The following is a 23,071-nucleotide window of genomic DNA, read 5'->3' as shown; positions in this document are numbered from 1 at the left end:
TTCAGTTGATCTCTGGCAAGATTCCTTCGTAAATAGATCTGTGTAAGAAGACAGGTAGAAATTTACCTGAAATATATTAAGCAATTGACAGATAGATATGCCTACATTTATAACATAAATTAATTATAAAAAATAGGCCTAACTCTACAGTAGGCCTATAATAAAACAAAAACAGAAACAAACAAACAAACAAAAAACCGCCCAACCCCCAAACAAACAAAGGGACACATAAAATTATCAAAAACACAAAAAACAACTAAACAATAGCAACAACAACAACAACAAAACATACCCGTTTTTCGGCCTATTGTTAATGATTCCTGAAACTTTTTATTTAACGAGTGCTCTATCTCAATCATAATTCCAATTTCCGAAGTGTTATTTTGAAGTCTTTTACTGACAGACTGTTGTTGGGCTATTCGAGAAAATAAGTGCACTATTATGAGTAATATTGTGGCGGCGCTACAGGGGAAAAGTTTTTGCCCCCCCCAGTTTTGAGGCAAAAACCCCACTTTTGCGGCAATTTTGCGCGCCGCATGAGTAACTTTCCAATAAATGAAATCCAAGTTCCCACTTTCTGGGAAAAGCCTGGAAATGCAATTAAATGAATGGAAAATCACGGAATACCCTAATGAGCCTCTCAAATTGAGTTTTTCGCATTTTTCTACTTTTTTGCTGGATTTGTTGCCTTTGGACACTTTAAAAGCCTGGATTTCCAACATTCACGATGACAAAAAGTCCCGATATCCGAACTCCTCTGCAGGAGGTTTGCATCTATTTTCTGGAAAAACCCACTGAGTCCTTTCCTTTTGAATTAAAAATTGCAACTCAAAACTTTTAAAAGGTTACAATTTTAATCTACAGGACTTACATCTAGTCTATCGGACTTAACATATATGGGTCATTCTCAAACCGCCCCAAAACTTTTATAAACATAATTATGCTGTCTTCATTTTGAAAGAAGACGGCATGATAGTCGGCCATGCATGTTTAAACTGTAATGTGAGTCATTTACCTGTTTACGTTACCATGGTTTGAATGCATATGAAATTTACATAAAAGGTGCCAAAAACTACTTTAAAAATACCCCGGAAAATACCATTTACGTTAGTGAGTTAAGTTTACAGAGGGTGTCTGGATAAAAAAACAAAACAAGAAAACAAAAACAAAAAAACAACAACATGGATTGCATGTTCATCACATTTTGTAATGTATAAGAAATAATGGGTATTATTCAATCAAACTTTTTGGGGCTGTCGTTTACGTTACCGTCATTTACGTTACCGTACTTGTGTAGTTAAAACAAATTTAAATTGAATCATGCCTTGGTTGTTCATAAAAGACAAATAATAAAACAATCTGTTCTTCAAAGTAAGAAACCATAAAATGACATAATTTTTTGCAATAACCTTAGTTGTTGTATTATAACCTAGTTGTTGTTGTATATTACATTGCAGTACGGTTCGAAAAATCTTAATTGTCATAGACACTAAACCTGAGACCATATTATGGTCTCAGCACTAAACACATTACATTGGAGAGTTCGAAAAAAAAGTAAACAAATATAGGCCTACAATGAATATTCAATACGATTTTCCCACCACTCATTTTCTTCCTTAACATGCTTAATGAGATCAAGATCTCTTATTTTTCTCCGTCATCCGCGTCATTTACGTTACCATTTATTGAGGGTCTCTTCATCTCTAAATAAAACTGTTTGAAAGTGATACACCTCATATTGTTTGCTTTGTTAATAGTTGACTATAGAACCATAACAATACAAACATTTCCAAACTTACCAATAAGAAAGACTTTGTAAAAAACGCGGTAACGTAAATGACATTCCCATAGACATTACATTTAGGATCTTACATGTAAAATAAGTGTCGCTAAAAATATTTTACTGAAGTTCCATATTAGGACAAAGTGACTAGTGTAGGCCTATACCTAACTTTCATGAAAAAATAGCGATTTGAGGTACAAAATTTTGACAAAAAAACGCCTATGAAGCAGTTATCCAGGGAATGGTCCCTTTGATCGACAACTTAAGGGCCTTTTTGGCGGAAATTGAAAACAAGAAACAGGAGAAAAATTCATGCTCTAAACGAGCGGGAGGGAGCCGGCCGAAAATAACCCCTCTTCGATCCGATAAGTGTTTAGTGCAGTGAACGCTGTCTTTTAACGTTTCTCAAAACTCTCAAAGACGGGGGAAAAGCTGGGGGAAGAGGGAAGATTTCTAAATCAAGCCCTGTCCGCACCTGCTGTCCATATCTATCTGACAAGAAAAAGGGGTTTGCCTTTTCGACATAATTGATTGGCAGAATGACGTCACCGGTCACGCCCATCATATTCTTGATAAGACGGCCATTTTGAATATTAGCTTTCTGATGGTAGGCGGTTTTCAGTGCCAAGGTGTCGAATTCGCATTGGTAAGTGTAAAAATGACCAGATTTTGAGCTACAGATTTTGCCAATATTTTTCAAAGTCAACGCGCTTGATGGGAAAATTAGTCAGCTGTTGAAAGATGTAATTTCATGGGATAATATGTACGCTTTTTGAAGAAATTTGTCGATAAACAACGTGTTGTTGTGCACTGGGGATGAGTGCAGTCATTGGCAGTACAGTGAACGGAATGGACTATTGAAAATGTGCAGTGAAGTGTTTCACAGGGAAGCCGTTCGCCGGCGCTATGGGAGACCATTGTCATGTGTATAGTGAATATCACATTATCAGCTAACACATAAAACTCCACACCTGGGCTACAATAGTGGCCAAATGATCGGCCGTTGAAGTGAAATGAAAAAAGAAAAAAAATGATCATGAAAATGAAATGATCATGATTGATGATATTTTATATTATTATTTAAATCCAGCGTTGTAATAATCTGCTGGGTTTAGCCATTTTTAATATTAATATTATAACATTTACTGAGGAGAACGCCCTCAATATTTTTCAAAATTCTGTTTTTTACATGATTATATTGTACGTTATTAAACTATATACTCTGCAAAAAGCATTTTTGTGAAAATCCGACATTTTGAATAAAACGCAGGAACCGGCATTTTATTATTACGATGGAAAATTAGTCGAACGCGTTACAGCGTGTACATGATGTTGATAACACAGTACGTACATGGCGTGCGGGACGGATAATATATTATACACATCAAAGGATACACTCATACAGGGCCTAGATTTCGTGCCAGTTCGCGAGAATCAAAAACCATCCTAGTCGCTTCACTTACGGTACTGTATGATTAAATGAAAGAAATTGATTCTCGCAACAAATATTACGAGAATCATTACAAGAATCGATTCGGTGATTCTTGTCGAATCTGAGGCCCTGGGATAGTAACGTACCGTAACACAACCGACAGAGCGAATACGCGTCTTGGCGACATTGGTGCTGGTAGTAAATTCCAAATCCAATTGCTTTACCTCAGTTCTTGAACTTGTTCCATGGTGCCTGAATCCCGAGGCTCAAAAATATTAAAACTTGGACATAATCTGATATAAAATAATAAAAGCTAACATTTTATGGCAAAGAAAATGGAAAGTCTAAGACAAAGTAAAAAATAAAACATATTTCTCGTCCAGGTTTTGGAAAAATAGGAGGAAGAGGGGCTTTTTATTTTTTATTGAAAAATGCCCTAAATTGCCCTATTTAGACGCTTTTTATCCTTTTTATAGCGTAAAGATTAGAAGCTGAAAACATGAAGAGGCTCTTTTTATTTTGTTGTTTTGAGATCTATATCAACCCCTCTGGTCATCACAAAACACTTCACAAATGCTTTTAATACTATTGTAAAGGCTATAAGAAGAAGTTGCAACTTCTCTAGTATCTTTACAAAAAGTTACGACAGAAAGATTGCAAAATAAAAAGAAAAATGCAAAATCTTCAAAAAAGGAAGCAGGAGGGGACGAGAAACATGTTTTTTTACTTGGCCTAATCTATTTTGTATGGAAATATGGCTTTAAACCAGAGCGCATGTATGTCATACAAAAAGTATGCACGCAACATCAACGTATGCAATGCATAGAAAGTTATGGAAAATAATATGTGTTGCATTCACATTGTTTGTAAACATGAAATGGTATCAGCCTATATGAGTGTATGTTACTTACTTGCTTACTTACTTACTTTCTTACTTCCCAACCATTTGGTCTGAAATGGACATATCTTTAAATGCCACGAAGGTATGAACCCCCAAGTGGTGTCAAATAAAAGAGAAAGAAGTAAAGAATATAATAAAAATATTTCCTAAAATCAGAGGTCATCCAAGGGGTCACAGGGGTCAAAAAAGGTCATTTTAACCAAAAATGCTCCAATCGAGCTGAAATTTATATGCAATGATCCTTATGACATTCTAAATATTTTAATATTCACTTAAGGTCATTAAGGGGTCGTAAAGGGGTCAAAGGTCAAGTTGTCAAAAATGCTCCAATTGAGCTGATATTTAAATAAAATGATCTTTTAATATGACATTCTATACATGTTTAAAATATTTTAATATTCATTTAAAGGGGGGTAACCCTATTGGTTTTGGATATGGATTGTCTTTAAAATTACATATAATATCAAATATTGTCCCCTTTATGCAGCTTTGTGAAAAAAAGCGAGAGCATTTTCTGCGTAAATGTGAATAAATAGCAAAATTTGCAACCCAATACTTGGTATGCGTGAATTGCATTCTGGGAAGGCAAGCAATAACATGTGCAGTAATTCCCCGGCGTTCGTCATGTGCCATGCGTGCGTGGTTGCACTGACATTAACCAAGCCCTGTACTAGGTACACATTCCAATACTACGGTGACATTTCCCCACAACCAGTCTTTTCGTGTTCGTCTGTATATCGTTCATGATGATTTTTGTATATAAATTATGGCAAATGGCAATAGAGCTCAATAACAAAGCAAAACAGAAATGCCCCGACGACAATGCTGGAAATGCCCGTATTGAACGGAAAATTTAGATTTTAAAAAACTCTTTTTCGTACCGATTCAGAAAAAAAAAAACCAAATATATTTCCCCTTGCAATATGGAGATTTCAAATGAATGTAAATAATTTTGGGTTAAAAAAAATGGAGCAGAAAAAAAAGGCTGTCACTACCGGGATTTGAACCGGGGACCTCTGGTTCAAAATACGATGCTCTAACCAACTGCGCCAACGCGGGTAGCTTCTAATTTCGGAAGGAATTTTCAAAGCTTTAAAGTAACGTTGTTGATCTGAAGTCTCTTCAGCAGTTATTGCGGTTCGCTCTTTTCATACAATGTGAATGACGCGAAACCAAACTAGCTGTTGAGGAGACTATAATTATCTACGATAAGCCTTTCCAGAATTCCAGAAATTGGTAGCCAGCAAGGGAGGTATATAAGCATGAATTCTCCGATTTCTCCGGAAATACATCGACTTGAAGTGTCAAATAGGAATAAGAAAAAATAAGAAATTAAGGGGTTATAAAGGAGTGATATATACATATACCACAATATACTGCCAAATCCCCATGGTTCAGCTATGGTGCGGTAACCGCTCTAGTTTATTCAAGTTTTCATTGCAAACATACAACATCGAAGTTTTGTGTTCCATTTTGTACTAATAATTACCACATTTTCTGAAATTTTCTGAAATTTTCAGAGTAAGGGATTAGCAAAGGACACTGAATAATCCACAGACTTGTGCAGTGTAGTTGGTGAGCACTGCAGCCATCAGCAGAGATATATTCTTTGTAAAGAGGAAATAATACCACAGACAATATTCAAGATGCCGAAAGCGGTAAGTAATTGTAGGCCTAAGGCCAAGAAAAAAAAAATGTTGCCATTGTTTACAAGTGTTTGTATGGTGGTGTAAGCAATGAATGTCTGTGATTGATGTAGCCATGAATTACAAATTTTGACTAAAATACTTACTGGATCCAGTGGCGGCAACAGGATTTTTTTTTTGGGGGGGGGGGCAAAATCAACAAATTTTGTGTAAAATTGCAGCAAAAAGTTGAAATTTTAATCATTTTAAATAGTAATTTGGGGTTTTTAAGGCTGACAAGGCCTTATTTTATTTTTTTATTTAAAATTGTTATGTTGTTCAATTCAAAGGGGTAGTAAACCCAAGGGTTCAAACTTTTTCTGGACATGGCTTAGTTTGAACCAAGGTTGGGACTAACTTTGTGGGTCCAGCCCAGGACGTTAACTATGTTTGAGCTAAAAATTGAACTCGTAGTTTCCTCAGTAACTTTTAAAACAATAACACAGAAATGATCCATGGATCAACACTATCAGCAGAACTATTGTATTGTTGGCAAAAACCCTTCAGGAAAAGTACTACATTTTTTGTATTATAATATGGCAAGCAAAAGTTGCTGCATACGGATTCTGATTTTTGCTATGTGCCCCACACTTAAGCATGTCATGTTTGCATGAGGCATCCCTGTGCTAGTTGTCCATTCATTCATTCATTCATTATTCAGTCGGTCATCACGTTTTAGTTTGGATGAACTTTCCACAGTCTGTCATCAGGCGATCAGCAGACATGTATCTCATCAAATAGATGCCAAATGATGATACTGATGAATGTGAAACCTGGATCTGCAGTAAATGTATCATGTCATGTTCATCGTAGGCCTATGCCTGCCTTATCTGGGTACACGTTTAACAGCCTATCATCATAGCATGGTTCAACAGGGTTAGAAATAAGGGACCATTTCCTGATATTGGATTTATAAATGAGATTATGAAATCATAATTTATTTATGTTGCAGAAAGGTAGAATAACACAATATGCGATCTGAGACTTGGAAGCTTACAAGAACCAATTTTGGTTAGCTCTAAGGCTGGCATTTTTGGGCGGGCTCGCGGGTCCCCGCCCGAGATTACATTACCCGGGCAGGAAATACCCTGCCCGGGTGCCCAAATTAAAAAAAAAAAAAAAATTTTAGGTCAACCATGAATGATACTAGCATTTACGTCTAGGTCCAGGGACACTACAAAACCGAAAAAATAAATAACTTTAAAAAAAAAAATTACCCGAAAATGCCAGGCCTAGTTAGCTCCTAGTTGTAATCCAGTGAGAACCTTTGAACAGGTTCTCAGGTTCTCGTATCCTCGAATTTGAATCCCTGAAATTAGTAAAAAAAACATCCTTACGGTTATTATGGTCACTTCGATTTTCGAAATTGACCCGTGCTTCATGATTTATGACCACATTATTTATTGTGCTGATTGTGTACAGTGTGCTAGATGCCAAAGCTGTCATGCAAATAATCAATGTTAGTATCATGGCCTTTGAATGACCACAGATAGTAGGTACTGGTAATCATTATTTAACTTTCAGAGAAGATGACCTTTGAAATTGGATTATGTACCATATGTTTGTAGGAAGTTAACCCACTTTTTCATTATCTTCATTCACAATTTAAACATTAATACATGCAACATAAAGAAATCACATCATTATTTAAATGGAATCTGTAGAATGCCAAATTTTGGTTGGTATCCTTGTTTGTTTGTTTGTTTGTTTGTTTGTTGGTATACTTGTCTGCTCTGTGCACAGTTCTTTCAAGAATGTTTAGTTAAAAAATATAGAACAAATTAGTATTAAACATTGTAGGGCTTACTCTTGTAGGCCTACAAAGCCTCGGAATAAGCGGGCACAAATTTAAGCCCCCAATTGCTCCTGGTCCTCACATTAACCAGTTTTATGCTATATTGTAATATAATGCAGAAAAGGATTTACTAAAATTGAAAATTGCACAGCTGCTTCTTCAGAAATTGCTCCTGGTTCTAAAATCCTAGTGAACCAGGAGCAATGTTCAAAAACAAATTGCTCCTGATTGCAGTCCGCTTATTTCAAGGCTTGACTAAGATACCAGTAAATTGGTTAGAAAACTTCTAAACATTTTGAACAGTTTGATCATTCATCCATCATGGCTCCTTTAAGATTTTGGGTGTGGATTTGTTTGTTATATGTGGTGATCCTATTACAGTAAACCAATGCCATGGATCTATTCTAAGCCAAGGCTATCAATATGATCTGGTAACTGATCTGCATCATGCAAGTGCATGGATGAACAAAGCTAGGTTTAAAGCGGGGTTTAAAGTCATACCGAACTATGTGTCAGTTTTTGTTCAAAAGGTTTCGTAAAGAATTATCCATGTAGTCTTGCAGAAAGAATAGCTGTGCATCAGTACTTACATTGTATAATACATATGTGGGCTACGTTCAGCTATCCCCTTCCCATTTCACAAGATAGCTGGGAAAAGATATATTTTGACAGGGGTTGAGTTTTGAATATAACAGGCGTGCTACAAATCGCACTTCTAGAAATGTTAAGGCGGGCTGTCAGTCAGGTGTGCAATTAAATTGCACTCGGTCAGAAGTTTAATTTTGAGGTGTGCTATAAATCGCACTCGGACTGACGATTTAAGGTGTGCGATGGTGTGTGATCGCACTAGCGCACCTTAGAACAGCTCAATCCTAGTTTTGTTCCCTGGTGTATACACAGTTGCACTGGCATTGTTCAGATTAGTGGTAAACATCTGACTCTTGAAATTCAACCTGGTTTGGATCAGCTTTGTGAGTAAACGTACAGGCATAAAGTAAAGCAAGACAATTAGGCAGCTAGCACATGTATACCTTGTGCAGGGAAATTTAAAGTTAGTGCAATAATTTATTTTTGCACCATTTTCAACTACACCGGGGCTCGAACTCGGGACCGCTCACAAGGTAGACTCAGTACACCGGTCGATCTTACCGTTTCCGATGTTGATTAAGATACTTCTTGCATCGATCCCGAGATGCGGAAAAAACCAATAGTCATTTTGTCCCACATAAATGAATAAATAACAAAAACCCCGATCCCCGAGTGGACTCACCCATTCGGTGACGTCACACACGATAATCACCCTTATCCTCCTTGGTTTCTAGATGAGATAGACGTGTGGATTTTTCTTTACCAACGCTAAGTATCATTACGAACCACCGGACGAGATATACAGTTTGTGTGTTACACTGAGGTAAAAACCAACCAGTATAGTCGCTAGGGAGATAGTTTTGACGACATTTTTCGCTAGAAAAGTGACAAAACGATCCAAAAACTTAGCTTGTATGTGTGTTTCCGCTCATATACGGGACACACGCCAAATGGCCGCCCTTAGGACGCCATTTTATTTTTTGTTCTCACGTAAAACAACTATAACAGACTAGTAAGTTACAATAGATGTTTGTACAGTACTGTGTATACATGTATGGTGAGTGATTATCGCTATGTTTATGGTGTGCTCTATCGTTATATCTTTCAGTACGCGTCTGATGACGCCTTGAGTTACTGCTAAGAGTTCGTGGGTTTCGAAGGACCAGCCTGACAAATCTTCCCAAAAGGTTTTCAGTTTTTCATCCCTTTGTATATATATTTTTATATCATACCACTACATCAGCGTCAGCCACTGTGCGTGTGGGTCTGTTTATTGGGCTTGAGCTTGTGTTCGGGGGGGGTAGTGCTGTACGCTCCCCGATTACTACAATGTCTAGGCCTTGTCAATCATGCCCTTCCCTTGTACCAGAGTGGGACCCGCATCCACTCTGCTACTCCCACAGGGATTGCTCTAAATCAAATAAGTGTGCTTCCTTTTGCATAGGCTTATCGGACATCCACTTCGAGGATTTAGAAAGTAGCGCTTCGCTTAGGTCTTCGACACAGACAGAAGACGAAGACTAAGAAACAGAGGCCTACAGGTAAGATTGATATGGTAGGTACTAGCGAGGCAGGCAAGGGCCACGCTAAGGTAACCTCTGGGGCTCCGGTCCCGGGCAAGCAGGCGGACCCTCCGGGACTGCTAGCGAGCCCGAAGGCCTAGCAGCCAGCGAAAGCACTGACTTTACGCCTAAGCTAGTAGCAGGCAGCAGGGCGGTACTTGCCCTAACAGGCGAGTACCAGTCTACCAGTGAGATCTCTAGCGAGCTTCTCGCAGGTGGACACCCGTCTATTGCTGGCGAACGAGCGGGTCTAGCACCATGAAGTAGCCGGCGCACGGACAGTATGCCAAGGGTACCCCGGGCTTGCCTGGGTTGAATCCTAGCATACAGCGTGCAGCGGACTTGCCTCGCCGGTCTGTAGCACGCAGCGTGCCAGTGGAACCCGGGCTTGCCTGGGTTGATCCACGGCACGCAGCACGCCTTTCGCTCCCGCAAGGGTCGAATGAAAACGCATGGGTTTAGCAGAGACGATACCGGGCTAACGCTTCAGGTGTAGTCTTAGCAGAACCAACTGGGGTTGTCACACGGCAGCGTTCCATGGTGGGACCGCCGAGTGATTCCCTGGGCCTTGGAATGGCTGCCGGCTGTCCTCCGGGACTGGCTAGCGGCTATACCGGGGTTGGGCTCGCAGGCTCTCACGGGACAGCGACCCAAGTGCAAACAGTGGCAGCTACCGAGACGAGCTACGGCTTGACTTCAGTGGTAGCCACTATGCACGCGCCCATAGCTGCCGTGAGTGGTCCGCCACGCCCAGCGGGCATGGGCGAGGCTCAAGGGGGGACGGCGGGTAGTTTGAAAAGCCTGGCTGATCAACAACCCACTTATGTCCTCGAGAGCCAGCAGAGCGTGGGTGATCCATTACAGTCAATGGGTCAATTACCTCTTATGATCGATCACTATCTATTCAGCGGAGCATGGCTCCATTGATTGATACTGCCTATTCAGGTAGCGAGGTGACTGATCGAGGGTATACACGCCAGCTACCCGTGATACTAGGCAAGCTCCTTTTAGCCAAGGGACAGCCAGTATGGCGGGGTACCCATACACACGGCTTGATACTCTAGCGGGGAACGCTGTCAGGCATGGGTACAGTGGTACGCAGCCGGGAGCCCTACCGGGCACCTACGCTACAACCACGCAGGTACCGCAGTACTCGTCCTGGTTACCACAGTCTCTGTGGCAACAGGGGGGGGGAGGCGGTACTGGTACTGCCGCTCCATGGGGTTTCCCTGGTGGCGGATCCTTTCAGGGTCAGCTACCAACAGGGTATGCCCCGTGGTATCCGCCGCAGGGTGGTTTCTTCCACGGTCTTCCACCGTGGCAAGTGCCGCCTAGCGTTGGGCAAGCAGTACCACCAGTTGTTACCCAACCCGGCGGCGAGTGGCTAACCCTGATACAGCTCAGGGTAGGCCGCACACTGCTATGGCTAGGGCGACAGCAGCGAGAGCGTCGGATCCCGGGTGCTATAGCTAGCATCTCGGGTCTAGCGGAGTACTCCTCTTCTGCTGGTGTTCAGTTGGCTAGCCACACGGTGGCGACACCTCCCTGTCCACCTTCAGATGCCCGTCGTCAGACCTCTTCCTCATCAGAGAGTGAGTCAGAGTCTGAAGGCGAGGGAAAGGAGTCGGAAGATGAAACCAGTAGCGACTCACAGTCTGTTGAGACTGTGCAGCTAGCTTCAGGTATCCTTCCCCGCTTCCCGTGAGGAACTCGCTAGCAATGGTCTGCCTGCGGACACCGCTGAGGTGACGAGCCGTGTGGCCCAAGGGTTGGGCCTGGCTTTCTCTCAGGAGGAGTCCGTTCAGGAGGACCAGGGCATCTTTTCAGTAGGATGCCCAGCTAGCTGGCGTCCACACAAGGGTCGCCCGCACTTGCATTCCCGGCGGACCTCAAGGGTAGGTTTCAGTGGGGCTGTCAGGCTCGCTGGAGCTTCGACGCCGCGTGCTTGCACGCTTCCACTGCGTGTTTCGCAGGAGGACTACGAAACCTACCTCAGGGTCCCTGACATGGATCCAGACGTTGCCAAGCGCCTGCCGCTAGCGGCTAAGGCGCACGGGGCGTGCTCCCCCCAGTGGGAGGAGGAGCGACAGCTCATCGATAAGCGCGCACGCTCGCTGATCAGAGTCTCTAGCGTCGCTACCACGCTTGCCGAGCACCTCGGTAGGAAGGTAGCGAACGACCACGGGGCAACGTCGGAACTCTTCCGCGAGGTTAATCTGTTAGCGGTGCTAACAGCTAACCTCAACGAGAGTTCTATGGGCCTAGCCCATAGGATGTCATCTCGCCGCCGGGAGACTGCCTGTCTGTCCCTCCAGTCAACTTACGGCTCCGACTTTGCTGATGCAATGAAGAAGTCAGACTCGGTGGGACAGGGGCTACTTTTGGACAGGCCTTTTGCGCTTCTGACGGTTGAGGACCGGGCAAAGAAGGCCACCAATGAGAGCACTCTGAAGAAGTCGGAGGCTGGCCTGACCGAGGGGAAGGGCAGTAAGGCGAAGAAGAAGCACAAGAAGAAGAAGTCTTCTAAGCGTTCTTCAGCGCCAGCTCCGGCTTCAGCAGGACGCGCACCACAGACTACACCCGAGCCCGAGGCTACTCCAGCCCCTCCCAAGAAAACTGGGAAGCGCAAGAGTAGTGCTGGACCAGATGGCAAGCCCCCCAAGAAGAGCCGTTCTTCTAAGGGTGGCAAACCAGATCGGTCCTGAGGGCACGGGCGGTCGACAGTCCATGCCGGCAGGTTTGACTTCCACAGGATTCCCCTGTGGGCGGCATGAGCTTATTGCATTACGCCCAGAGATGGCATGCCATCTCACCGGGCGCCTGGGTATTGTCAGTGGTCAGTGGGGGTTACAGGCTGGAATTTACCAGCCACCCCTCGTGCGCCTGCACAATTCAGAGGTCCACGGTAGTGCCGCCAGACGGCCCCAGCGCCGGGCACTACTGTCAGAGGTCACTCAGCTTCTCACGGCAAGCGATTGTCCCGGTCTACCCCCCTTTCACCAAGGGTTTTTGGAGCACGCTTTTTCTGGCTCCAAAGAAGACCGGCGATTGAGGCCCATTCTGAACCTCAAGCCGCTGAACGAGTTCATCAGGCCCAAGAGGTTCAGAATGGAGACTCTCGCTTCGGTGCTAGCCTGCCCCATCAAGGGTATGTGGGCGGCATCGCTAGATCTCTCGGACGATATCTGCATGTTCCGATCGCACCTCAAGATCAGAGGTTTCTACGCTTCAAGGTACAGGGTCAAACTTACCAGTTTCGATGCCTGCCATTCGGCTTGTCCACCCCCCCCAGAGTGTTTACACTCCTGGTCAGGGCGGTGGCAGCGTACCTGAAGCGCAGGGGAGTCAACATGTGTTGCTACCTGGACGATTGGTTCATTTACGGACGCACCCCACTGGAGACACAGTGTCTCGTGGAGTTAGTAGTCCGTGCGGTGCGGGACCTGGGATTTCTGATCAACGCCAAGAAATCCAATTTGGTCCCGACGCAGACACCACTATTCTTAGGGGCCCAGATCAACCTCAAGGGGGGGATCGCGGCGCCCTCACCCGAGAGGGTGACGAACATGGCGAGGTGTGCCCGACTCTTGGCCGAGTCAGAGGGAGCACCCGCTGTGGCATGGATGAAGGTTTTGGGCCTTATGGCCAGTATGGTAGACCTCGTCGCACCGTACTGCCGCTTTCACATGAGGCCTATACAACTACACCTTCTAGCCTTTTACAGGCCCAGTCGTCACCCAATATCCCTCGCGGTTCCGATGTCGGAGATCGCGCGAGAGGAACTCTGGTGGTGGACCCATCAGCCCAATTTGACTCAAGGTGTCAGGTTCCCTGCACCAGCGGTGCGTCACGTAGTGACGACCGACGCGCCAAAACTGGGCTGGGGGCCACATCCACGGGACTCAGTCTCGGGCCTATGGTCGGCCACGGAGACGGAGTTCCATATCAACCTTCTCGAACTTTGGGCAGTGGAGAGAACTCTCCAGCATTTCGAGAAGGTGATCGTGGGATCTCATATCGTTGTCCAAACGGACAACACAACCGTGGTGGCCTACCTCAACAGACAAGGGGGCACAAGGTCACCACGGTTGTGCCTGCACGCACTACGCCTGATAGGGTGGTGCAAGGCCAGGCAGATTACGCTGAGAGCGATGCACATAGCGGAGTCACCAACATCCTCGCGGACGATCTGTCACGAGGAAAGGTGTCGGGACCTACAGAATGGTCCCTTGCTCCGCAGGTCGCCCAGACGATCTTCGAGGTGATGTACCACCCCTCGATAGATTTGTTCGCATCTCATCGCAATCATCAGCTGCCGGTGTACTGCTCGAGGGTCGCAGACCCACAGGCATTCGCCGTGGACGCTCTGTCCGTGAGACTGGGAGGAATGACTGCTTACGCTTTCCCCGATCTCGCTACTCGCAAGGGTGGTGACCAAGATCGGGAGGGAGGATTGCAACGTCATTCTGATAGCACCGTTCTGGCGAAACACTTGTGGTTTCGACCGATGGTGGATCTACTAGCGGCACAGCCGCGAGTACTCCCCGAGTTACCAAATCTACTCCGGATGCCCGGGGGAGAGGTACCAAGTCTACCACTAGAGCACCTGCAGTTAGCTGCATGGCCCTTATCAGGGAACGTCGCGGCGGAGGGAGGCTTTTCATCAGAAGCTGCTTCTCTCATCGCCGGGGTAGACGAGAGTCTACCCTCCGTGACGTATAGTCAGCGCTTTGGCTCCCTACTACGCATGGTGCGATGAGAGAAATACATCTCCCACTAGAGCCTCTGTGCCTCTAGTGGCAGATTTTCTGACAGAAAAGTTCAGGTCAGGACTTCAGCAGGCAACGATAGCCAACTATAAGTCAGCCATTCTCTCGATTCATCGAGGATTCGAAGTCGGGTCGACTATCAATTCAGATGGGTCCCTAAGTCTTCTTCTCGACGGTATGTTCAACGAGCGCCCGCCGAAAGGAAGGTGGTCCTCCATGGGACCTCAACACAGTCTTGGAGTATATTAAGGGTCCCCTTTTGAGCCCCTGTCAAAAGCGACCCTTAAATACGCCACTCTTAAGGCGGCCTTTCTTCTGGCGTTGGCTTCGGGACGGCGCTGCTCAGAGTTGCACGCAGTCTCAAGTCAGCCTCCGTGATTTACTAACAACGGGCGACGCTGTTTCTTCGCCTCTCGGATTTCCTTGCAAAAATGAGCGAAGTACATTCCGACACTCGCCTCTTCCTCCCCAGTATTGGGCAGGGTTCGTCAATAGTCGAAGACAGGTTGTGGTGCCCGTGAGGGCGCTACAGCACTACCTTGGCCGAACACAAACCTTAAGAGGGGCTCATGACCGCTTATTTATCACTCACGCAGAACCGCACGGTCCAGCCGCTAAACAGACTCTGGCACGGTGGCTGGTCCAGGTGTTGGTGGACTCGGGCGGCAAAGACGCCGCCCCAAGGCCCACTCAACCAGATCTATCTCATCTTCGTGGGCCTACCATAGGGGGGTCCCCATAGAAGAGATTTGTCAGGCTGTGTCTTGGAAGAACCCGTCGTCCTTTTCCACGGTTTACTACAAAAACGTAAACCAACGACCAGGCGATAAGTTCTCCAGGGCCATTCTGCGGAGATAATATGGTGGTTGGGTATCAGGTGTTTTATGGACAATCAGAATTCCAACATGGTAAGAACCAGTGTTTCTATTCTTAACCACTGAACTTTCAGTTCAGGGTTTTTGTCTGTTCACGTAGTCTTTCTGTTTCCCGGCCGTGAGGGGGGGAAATAGTTTGCCCTCGCGATTACCATGCTACCCACTCTCCCGATCCTTATCAGATGCTGGCCAATCTTGTACCTCCATCCGTCGGTTACTTGCTAGATCGATCTTTCAGATGTTGATGCAAGAAGTATCTTAATCAACATCGAACGGTAAGATCGACCGGTGTATGAGTCTAGTCCCAAACAAAAATGTTTGGTAGACTCATAACCGGTGCGATCTTACCTTTCCGATGTTGATTATCCCGACCCCGCCGCCCCTACAAGTTTGGCCGAGTAGGGGCTGCCCAAGTCGGATAAGGGGTGATTATCGTAGTGACGTCACCGAATGGGTGAGTCCACTCGGGGATCGGGGTTTTTGTTATTTATTCATTTATGTGGGACAAAATGACTATTGGTTTTTCCGCATCTCGGGATCGATGCAAGAAGTATCTTAATCAACATCGGAAAGGTAAGATCGCACCGGTTATGAGTCTACCAAACATTTTTGTTTGGGACTAGTCTGATGCCTTACCAACTATACGTTCCATGACTGTTTGGAGTAACCTTTATTTTTGTACAATTATTATTATCAATTGATGGGCTGACTGACATTAGGAGATGATCAATAATACTTTTAAAATTCTGTTACTTATTTCGGACAATAGTCGAAGTCCAATGCCTTCAAATTCAGGCCTTATGTAGGAGCTCTGTTTTACTTCTAAAGTTTACTTAGGTGCTCAACATGATGCTCAATCTTTTTAGGGATTCAAGTAGTGAGGAGCTCAGTAAATCGTACTCCTGAAATGTTGTTGAGGATAGCTGGGAGCTGTGGTGCGATTGAGCTCCTCAAAAACGAAGTTCTGCAAATTATCTCATCCCAACACTCCAATGTATTATATGGAATCTATTATAAATGTTTCTGAAAATGGGAGGGGAAAAAGGATAAATCATGTTCAAAGTAAAAGCAAAACATTGGGTAATGCTAGATACCTAGACCCTAATTATGTATGGCAAGTAATTACAGATGTTTTGAGACCATGAAAGAATTCTTCTTGGTCTACGTGTGTTGTCAAATCATTTTGTCTGTCTACATGTACAGTAGATGTAGCTGGCTGCATTCATGATTCCAATGATTAAAATGCAACAGTCTGTGAACATGCCTGATGCAATTGACTCGCTATGTTTTGATGTTTTCCATCTTGTGGATATAATATGATCACTTGAGGAAACATTAACAGCTGAAAAATATTCTGCTGTATATATTTAAAAGTCACGTTTTATTGTGTAGATTCACTGCTGTTTGTCATTAGTTTGGGAAAATATAAATTTTGTGACAGATTTGAGAATACCCACACCTAGAACTGAGAAGACAATTTTCTTCCAAATTAAATTTTTACAAGATGGTTCTTGGGTCATTCCATACATTTGCACATTTATTGCTCTAGTCTTACATCACCAATTTCAGTGGCGTGTCAAGGAGGGGGTGCTTTGGGGGCTGAAGCCCCCCCCCCCCCGCACTTTGAAAAATCATGTAAAATCAGCCGTTTTTTGGTGATTTTAGCCATTAAGCCCCCCGCATAACCCTGAAAGCCCCTCTGAGCCCCCTGCAGGAACAGATCCTGGACACGCCGGTGAATTTATTGTTTGTGCTTGTGCACTCGACTCATGGTCGTATGTACTCTTGAATTGAGTGATTTTAATCCGTGTTTTGGATTGTGGGCCACCAAAATTGGGCTTTCAAATTTGCTTGCTGCTCGTTCTTGCCGCTTCACAGCTCGCTGTCGCGGCTTTGCCACCCCTCCCCCTTGGCAGCCATTGAAAGTCTATGATGTATAGGCCTAATTCATATGGGAAAGAATATTTTTGTCAACCTGGAATTGAATATGAAGCCCAGCAAAGCTTACATTGTAAGCCACCGGTACCGATACATAATAATTTTAAAGCCCAAATCTACTGTCTACGTATTGTAACTAGTTGTCCAATGCATCTCTACTGGATACATTGTCATTTTAAATTTCAAGTCTTTTTGAATGGAATTATATGAAAGGCGGTGTGAACTGTGAAATAATGACATTTTATACAATGAGGAAGTGTTTGACAATAAATTGAGATTAAATACTTCCTTGGTTTCTTTCAATTGCTGATCATTTATCACTAGGTGTGAAACTGATCCTGTACAAGCCGACATTTTCATGCAATTCAAAGTATAGAATGGCAAAGTTTTGATAAATTCATATGTGAGGTCAAATTTGGTCAACGTAACAAAAAAATTTCTTGGGCCAAGAAGAAAATTGTTATTAATTTTTACAAAAAAAAAAAAAAAAAGGAATATTTTTTTAATTTTTTTAAAATTTTGACCAACTTCACCTAAAATATTTGAAATTTGAGCAAAAGTTAGGCTTTTTATGATTTTTTTGAAAATTGAGCAGTTTTTGATGCATTTTACTCTGAGTTGGTCGCAAACAGGCAGCCGCAAATTTTTAACCCTGCAAAAATATTTTGTACAATATATTTAGAAATGGGAATTAAACACCTACTAAACTGTCCAGAATTGATAAAATTGCGAAAAATTAACCAGGCAAAAATATCCCACTACTTACTGTATTAGTGGTATTTTTTGTGAGGGTTTTATTTTCCCAGATTTCGTGATTAGAGCTCCAACAGCGAAAATAACACTTTGCGAATATATGCAATAATGTATTGGACTGGGCAATCGTGAAAATAACATTTGCAAAAATGTGTCGCTCTCTCCAAATCGCGAAAATAACTACCGTACTCAAAAATTACCACATATATACAGTACATTGTGTAGAATAGGAAGTGTCTTCGTAGTTACCATGGCAACCAGTTTATCTCAGCACACACAAGGCTATTCTGGTCCGTGTGGATTTCAGAGATTCACAGATATTTTTTTATAGTAAAAATAACCAAAGAAGATGTGCAGAAATAATATTGACAAGGGAGGTCAATAAAGATGTGTTTCAGTGTTTGTGTACTGAATGCAATACCAGCGAGGGTTGTATTTCATATCAGAAAAATGGTTTTAAAATTTTGTAAACATGTTTTGGTTTGTGTTTTTTTAAAAACATATTCTGTGGATCCCAAATTACACTATTCCCCACGCATGTCATTAGTTTTGCACTTTTGCAATGTTTATAATTCGGTTCACCTTGAGTTTGGTAGTGATGTACAGTGGCGTACCGTGGCCGCCCCAACCCCGGGGGGCTGACGAAGAAACAAATTTTGCCGCCCCTTCCTTAACAGCCCGAAAAGGTTGACCCAATTTTTTTCAAGTTCATATGAAAAAGTGAAGAGCAAAAGAAAGAAAAAAAAAGCAAAAAAAAGGATTTTAGGCGCTAGCGTACCAAATGCACCCTTTTTCAAAATTTTTTATGCTTTTAAAATTGTTGGCGCCCTTTTTTCTTTGCTAATTCGTTTTGCCGCCCGCTTACGTTTTGCCGCCCTGTTTTTGCCGCCTTCTTCTTCCGCCGCCCTTCGCTTTTTGCCGCCTCTACTTTGACCCGGGGCTGGCGCCTAAAGCCCCCCAAAATACGCGCATGATGTATGTGCGTATTTCGCTTGCCGCAGTATCGATTCGCACGCATAGAGTTAGACGGGCAGAGCGTACATGCACGCGTAGAAGAGCGGTTTGTCGGCATGCTTGCAGCGCAAATGCCAAAAAGCATCAACTCCACCTGCGAACATGAGGTGAACCAAATTATAGTGGGTTTCACAAAGTTTTGCCAGACAAGGTTTACTGTAGGTCTGCATTAATATTTTGCTATATTCTTTGTTTTTACAAACCTAGAATTTTTACAGACAACTGAGAAAAGATGTTGTCTTGCCAGGTCCTCAGGTGTGTTAAGGTGGACATGGACAGGAATGGAATTCTATATAGTAATACCACATTTCCTTGAATAGTCACCCCCGGTTTTATTTTGGTTTTTAGAGGTCATTTTTAGAACGATAATTCCTGTATAAATCATAAGGTAAGCTTAAAACTCACGTTGAAATGACGAAATATATAACTTAGGAACAATGACTTCCAGTTCTCTTCCGGGTTTACAATCAGATTTTTGCCGATTACCGATGCAATTAGTGACCATGTGTGCACCTTGGTAAGCTTACTACACAAGGTAGCTTGGAAATATCAGCATTTTTTAAACATCTTGGTTGAAAAAATGGTGGGGCGTTTAATTGAAGGGGGGCAACTATTCAAGGAAATACGGTAATTCACAAAAATCTTTTTATATGAGAGCCAGGATCTGTGATGAGAGTCTGCAAGATTCCATTACTGAAATTCAAGCCTACTTGTATAGATGTTGAGTTTGTTGTCTAGATCATCAACTTAGAACAAATCTTGCACTGATGATGACTAACCTTGACATTGTAGAAAATTGAATTTCTAGTGTGAAATTTAATGAAAGCAAGGAGTGGTTCATTGTGACAATGATCGATTGGTTGTGTGGAATGTCATCAGCAGTCAACAACCACAATAATGTACATAGTAGCTCTCATTGTACATGTTTAATTGACATCACAAAATGGTGAAATCGTTCTTCCAGAACATTGCACGCTGATGTGGCCATACGTTCATTTGTAAAAACAATGACATGGGTAAGGGGATATATGAAACATTGATGAAGCATTTATCAGTGTGTGAGCTGGCGGTTTAGCTGTAAATTTTAACCAGATTTGAATACAGACACCTAGAAATTCGGCAAGAATCCATTGCAGAGATTCTCCTCTACATTTGTAGATACTGATTTGTGTGAATCTAAAGGAAAAGCTATAGGTTTGAATCTACCTAGTCTACTAAAGTGATTGTAACATGCAAGATGAAACAAACATATTCTGCCCCTGGAACATACAAAATTTGCCCCAGCTGTATAAACTTTGATGACAATTTCCTGCCAAAAGCTACCCCAGATCAATTCACCCATTCATTTTGATAGCCTACCCCGCGATATGAAGCATACAGGTGGGAAGGGTAAACCTATGGAGCTCACCCACTGTATACAAACTACTTTGGTAGAGGGGAAGTGTGACAATTTTGATTTTATTTAGTCAAAAACAAACATCAAATGCCCCACTCCCAACAGATGGGGATGGAGGGCAACAGATGGGGCTGAGGGGCAATAGATGGGGACGGAGGTGCAACAGATGGGAACGGAGGGGCTCAACCTTATACTTTTTAGACTATTTATGTTTGTGCAATGTGCATTGCAGAGCTTCATCTGTCATTTAGTTTCTTCTCTGACTTCTATTATTTGGCATAGTGTCTTTGTGTGCATGTTGACATGATTGCCCAACTCCTGAATTAAAACTTATTGCTATAAGGCCCCAAAAGAAGGACAAGCAAATAATCAGTCACTATGTTACCATGAACCTTCCCCCCTCCTCCCCTCCCCCGCATCCCATACTAGTACCCCTGACACCAACAAAAATTAGGTCTTTTTGGGAAAAAAATCCATATCTTCAATATGAAAGGTCAAAATTTTCAATTGACCGTCGGCTTTTCCTCCCTGCTATACATACACTTTAAGAATATATCATTAGATTTATATAATTTACTTCAAGGACTGTTATATCAAAATTTGAAAAATATCAAATTTTTATAATTTGTCATAAAATTTGTATTATATTGTGATTTTTAAAAATGAAAATTATTTGATATCAGAAAGACATGCTTCGTATTCAGAATGCAATTCGATAGGTCTGAGGTGCTCTCATGTCCCACAAAAATACTGTCGAAACGCAATAAACGCTCATTTTGGATCCCTTAGGATAACCCTAATTTAAAGTGTTGGTGAGATTTTGTAACTGATGGGTTTCTGTCTTTGTTTTTTGCATACAGGTGAATGTACGGGTTACTACCATGGATGCGGAGCTGGAGTTTGCCATCCAGCCCACAACTACTGGCAAACAACTCTTTGATCAGGTATGTATCATCAGCAATTAGGCGTCATGATAGGAAACCAGCAGGTTACCATATCAAATTACATGCAGGGACTGTCTTTTAGAATTTGCAAGAGAGCATTGAAAAGCTCTTCTGGAGCCTAGAACTGTTTTGAGCATTCACAATATTTATTTATTTATTTATTTATTTATTTCTTGTGTAACCTGGGGTGACCAATCAATGTACTGGCACTGTTCTCCCTTGGTTCCCAGGTAATAGAATATAAGGAGAGAAAGAACAAGGAGAGCTATAAATCACTCTCCTATATCAGATTTAACGAGAGAAGTAGAGAGCGATTGCTCTCACTCTCCTCAAAAGGCAGTCCCTGAACATGAAATATGAATGCAGCACATCAAAAGGTTGGACTTTGCGGCGTTCATTCAGTTTTAATATAATCTTGCTTTTTATGGTTCCGGTGAATAAAAAAGCGTCTTGGACGTAAAAATATGAAAAACTGTGAACCCTGTACGACGTGTGGATCCTGCACATAATGATAGTATAGTGGCTGGGTGGGCGCTTATAGGGGCAGGGACGGTTAATATAGTGAATACGGTATGTAAATTGATAATTAGTTTTAGCGAAATATTGGCAAAAATTGATATTGCCACTGATGAATATTTTATTTAAAAAAATGTTGTTTTATTTAAAATGAAGAGGTCAACAAGATACCAATTTGACCAGTTACATAGAAAGAACATTATCATATCTGAATATGCTGTGTTTGGGTGGAGTCTCAGTACAGATAAGAGTGTTTTATTTGCTTGACTCTTACATATTACATGCGTATGTACCATGATACACACTGTCATTTGAGAATCTCTAGGTGATGTGATACCACAAAGCAAATAAAACAGAAGAATATCTTCAGTTTTAATCGAACTAAGTCAGTCACAGATCTATCACATAAATTAGCAAACAAACAAGCAAATTGACAATCACAAAAATGATCAAAACACTAAAAGTATGGAGAAACCCTACCCTTAATTGTTCATAATGGACCTACAAATGTGAGTGGCTTGGATAGTTTGTTGATAATATGGGAGTGAGTTGCTACACCCAACACCCACATTCGCTGAATTGAAAATTTAGTCCCAAAAAGCTCAATCATCTTTAAATGCATATATGTAAATATGAATTTAACCCAAGGTTCAAAATAGACGGGGGCTAAGAGTGATTTTCCCTGAAATGCCCAAAATTGCCCTCAAAAATTAAATAACAGGGGCGATTAAAAAAAAAAAACATTTTCAAATTTTTAAAGGTAAAACAAATCCAAAATATTAAAAAGTGAGAAAAGCATGATTTTTTCCCGAAAATACAAAAAAAAACAAAAAAAAAACCCTGCCCTCTTTAGTTAATAACGAAATTCTATTTTTAGTTTGTACTTGTAAAAGAAACAAAATGCATCAAAGAATAAAATGAACACATTTCGCCCTTAAATTATGTTTTATCTACTGAAAATATTCTAATTCAATAAATGATACTTGGCCTAAAGTTGAACTCATTTGCAATGAAACATGTAATTAAAAAAAAAGGAAAGAGTAAAGCAGGGCTTTTTGCACTAGTCATGGTGGTTGTAATGACTGTTGAATTCTGCCCTTTTCCGAAGTAGAACATCATT

General features: G+C 42.4%; 1 protein-coding gene across 1 annotated transcript in view; it reads left to right on the top strand.

Moving 5' to 3' along the window:
* Positions 1–2,366: 2,366 nt before the first annotated feature.
* LOC140141556 (moesin-like) overlaps positions 2,367–23,071 on the top strand; it is a 72,609-nt gene continuing 51,904 nt past the window's right edge. Inside the window, exons 1-3 of the mRNA XM_072163464.1 lie at positions 2,367–2,429; positions 5,637–5,774; positions 21,352–21,435. Coding sequence (XP_072019565.1) covers positions 5,763–5,774; positions 21,352–21,435 — 96 coding nt within the window. The 5' untranslated portion in view covers positions 2,367–2,429; positions 5,637–5,762. The remainder of the gene's footprint in view (positions 2,430–5,636; positions 5,775–21,351; positions 21,436–23,071) is intronic.

The sequence above is a fragment of the Amphiura filiformis genome, chromosome 19 (assembly GCF_039555335.1).
Source record: "Amphiura filiformis chromosome 19, Afil_fr2py, whole genome shotgun sequence".
NCBI classification, from domain to species: Eukaryota; Metazoa; Echinodermata; class Ophiuroidea; order Amphilepidida; family Amphiuridae; genus Amphiura; species Amphiura filiformis.
This window is presented reverse-complemented; position numbering and strand designations above follow the sequence as displayed.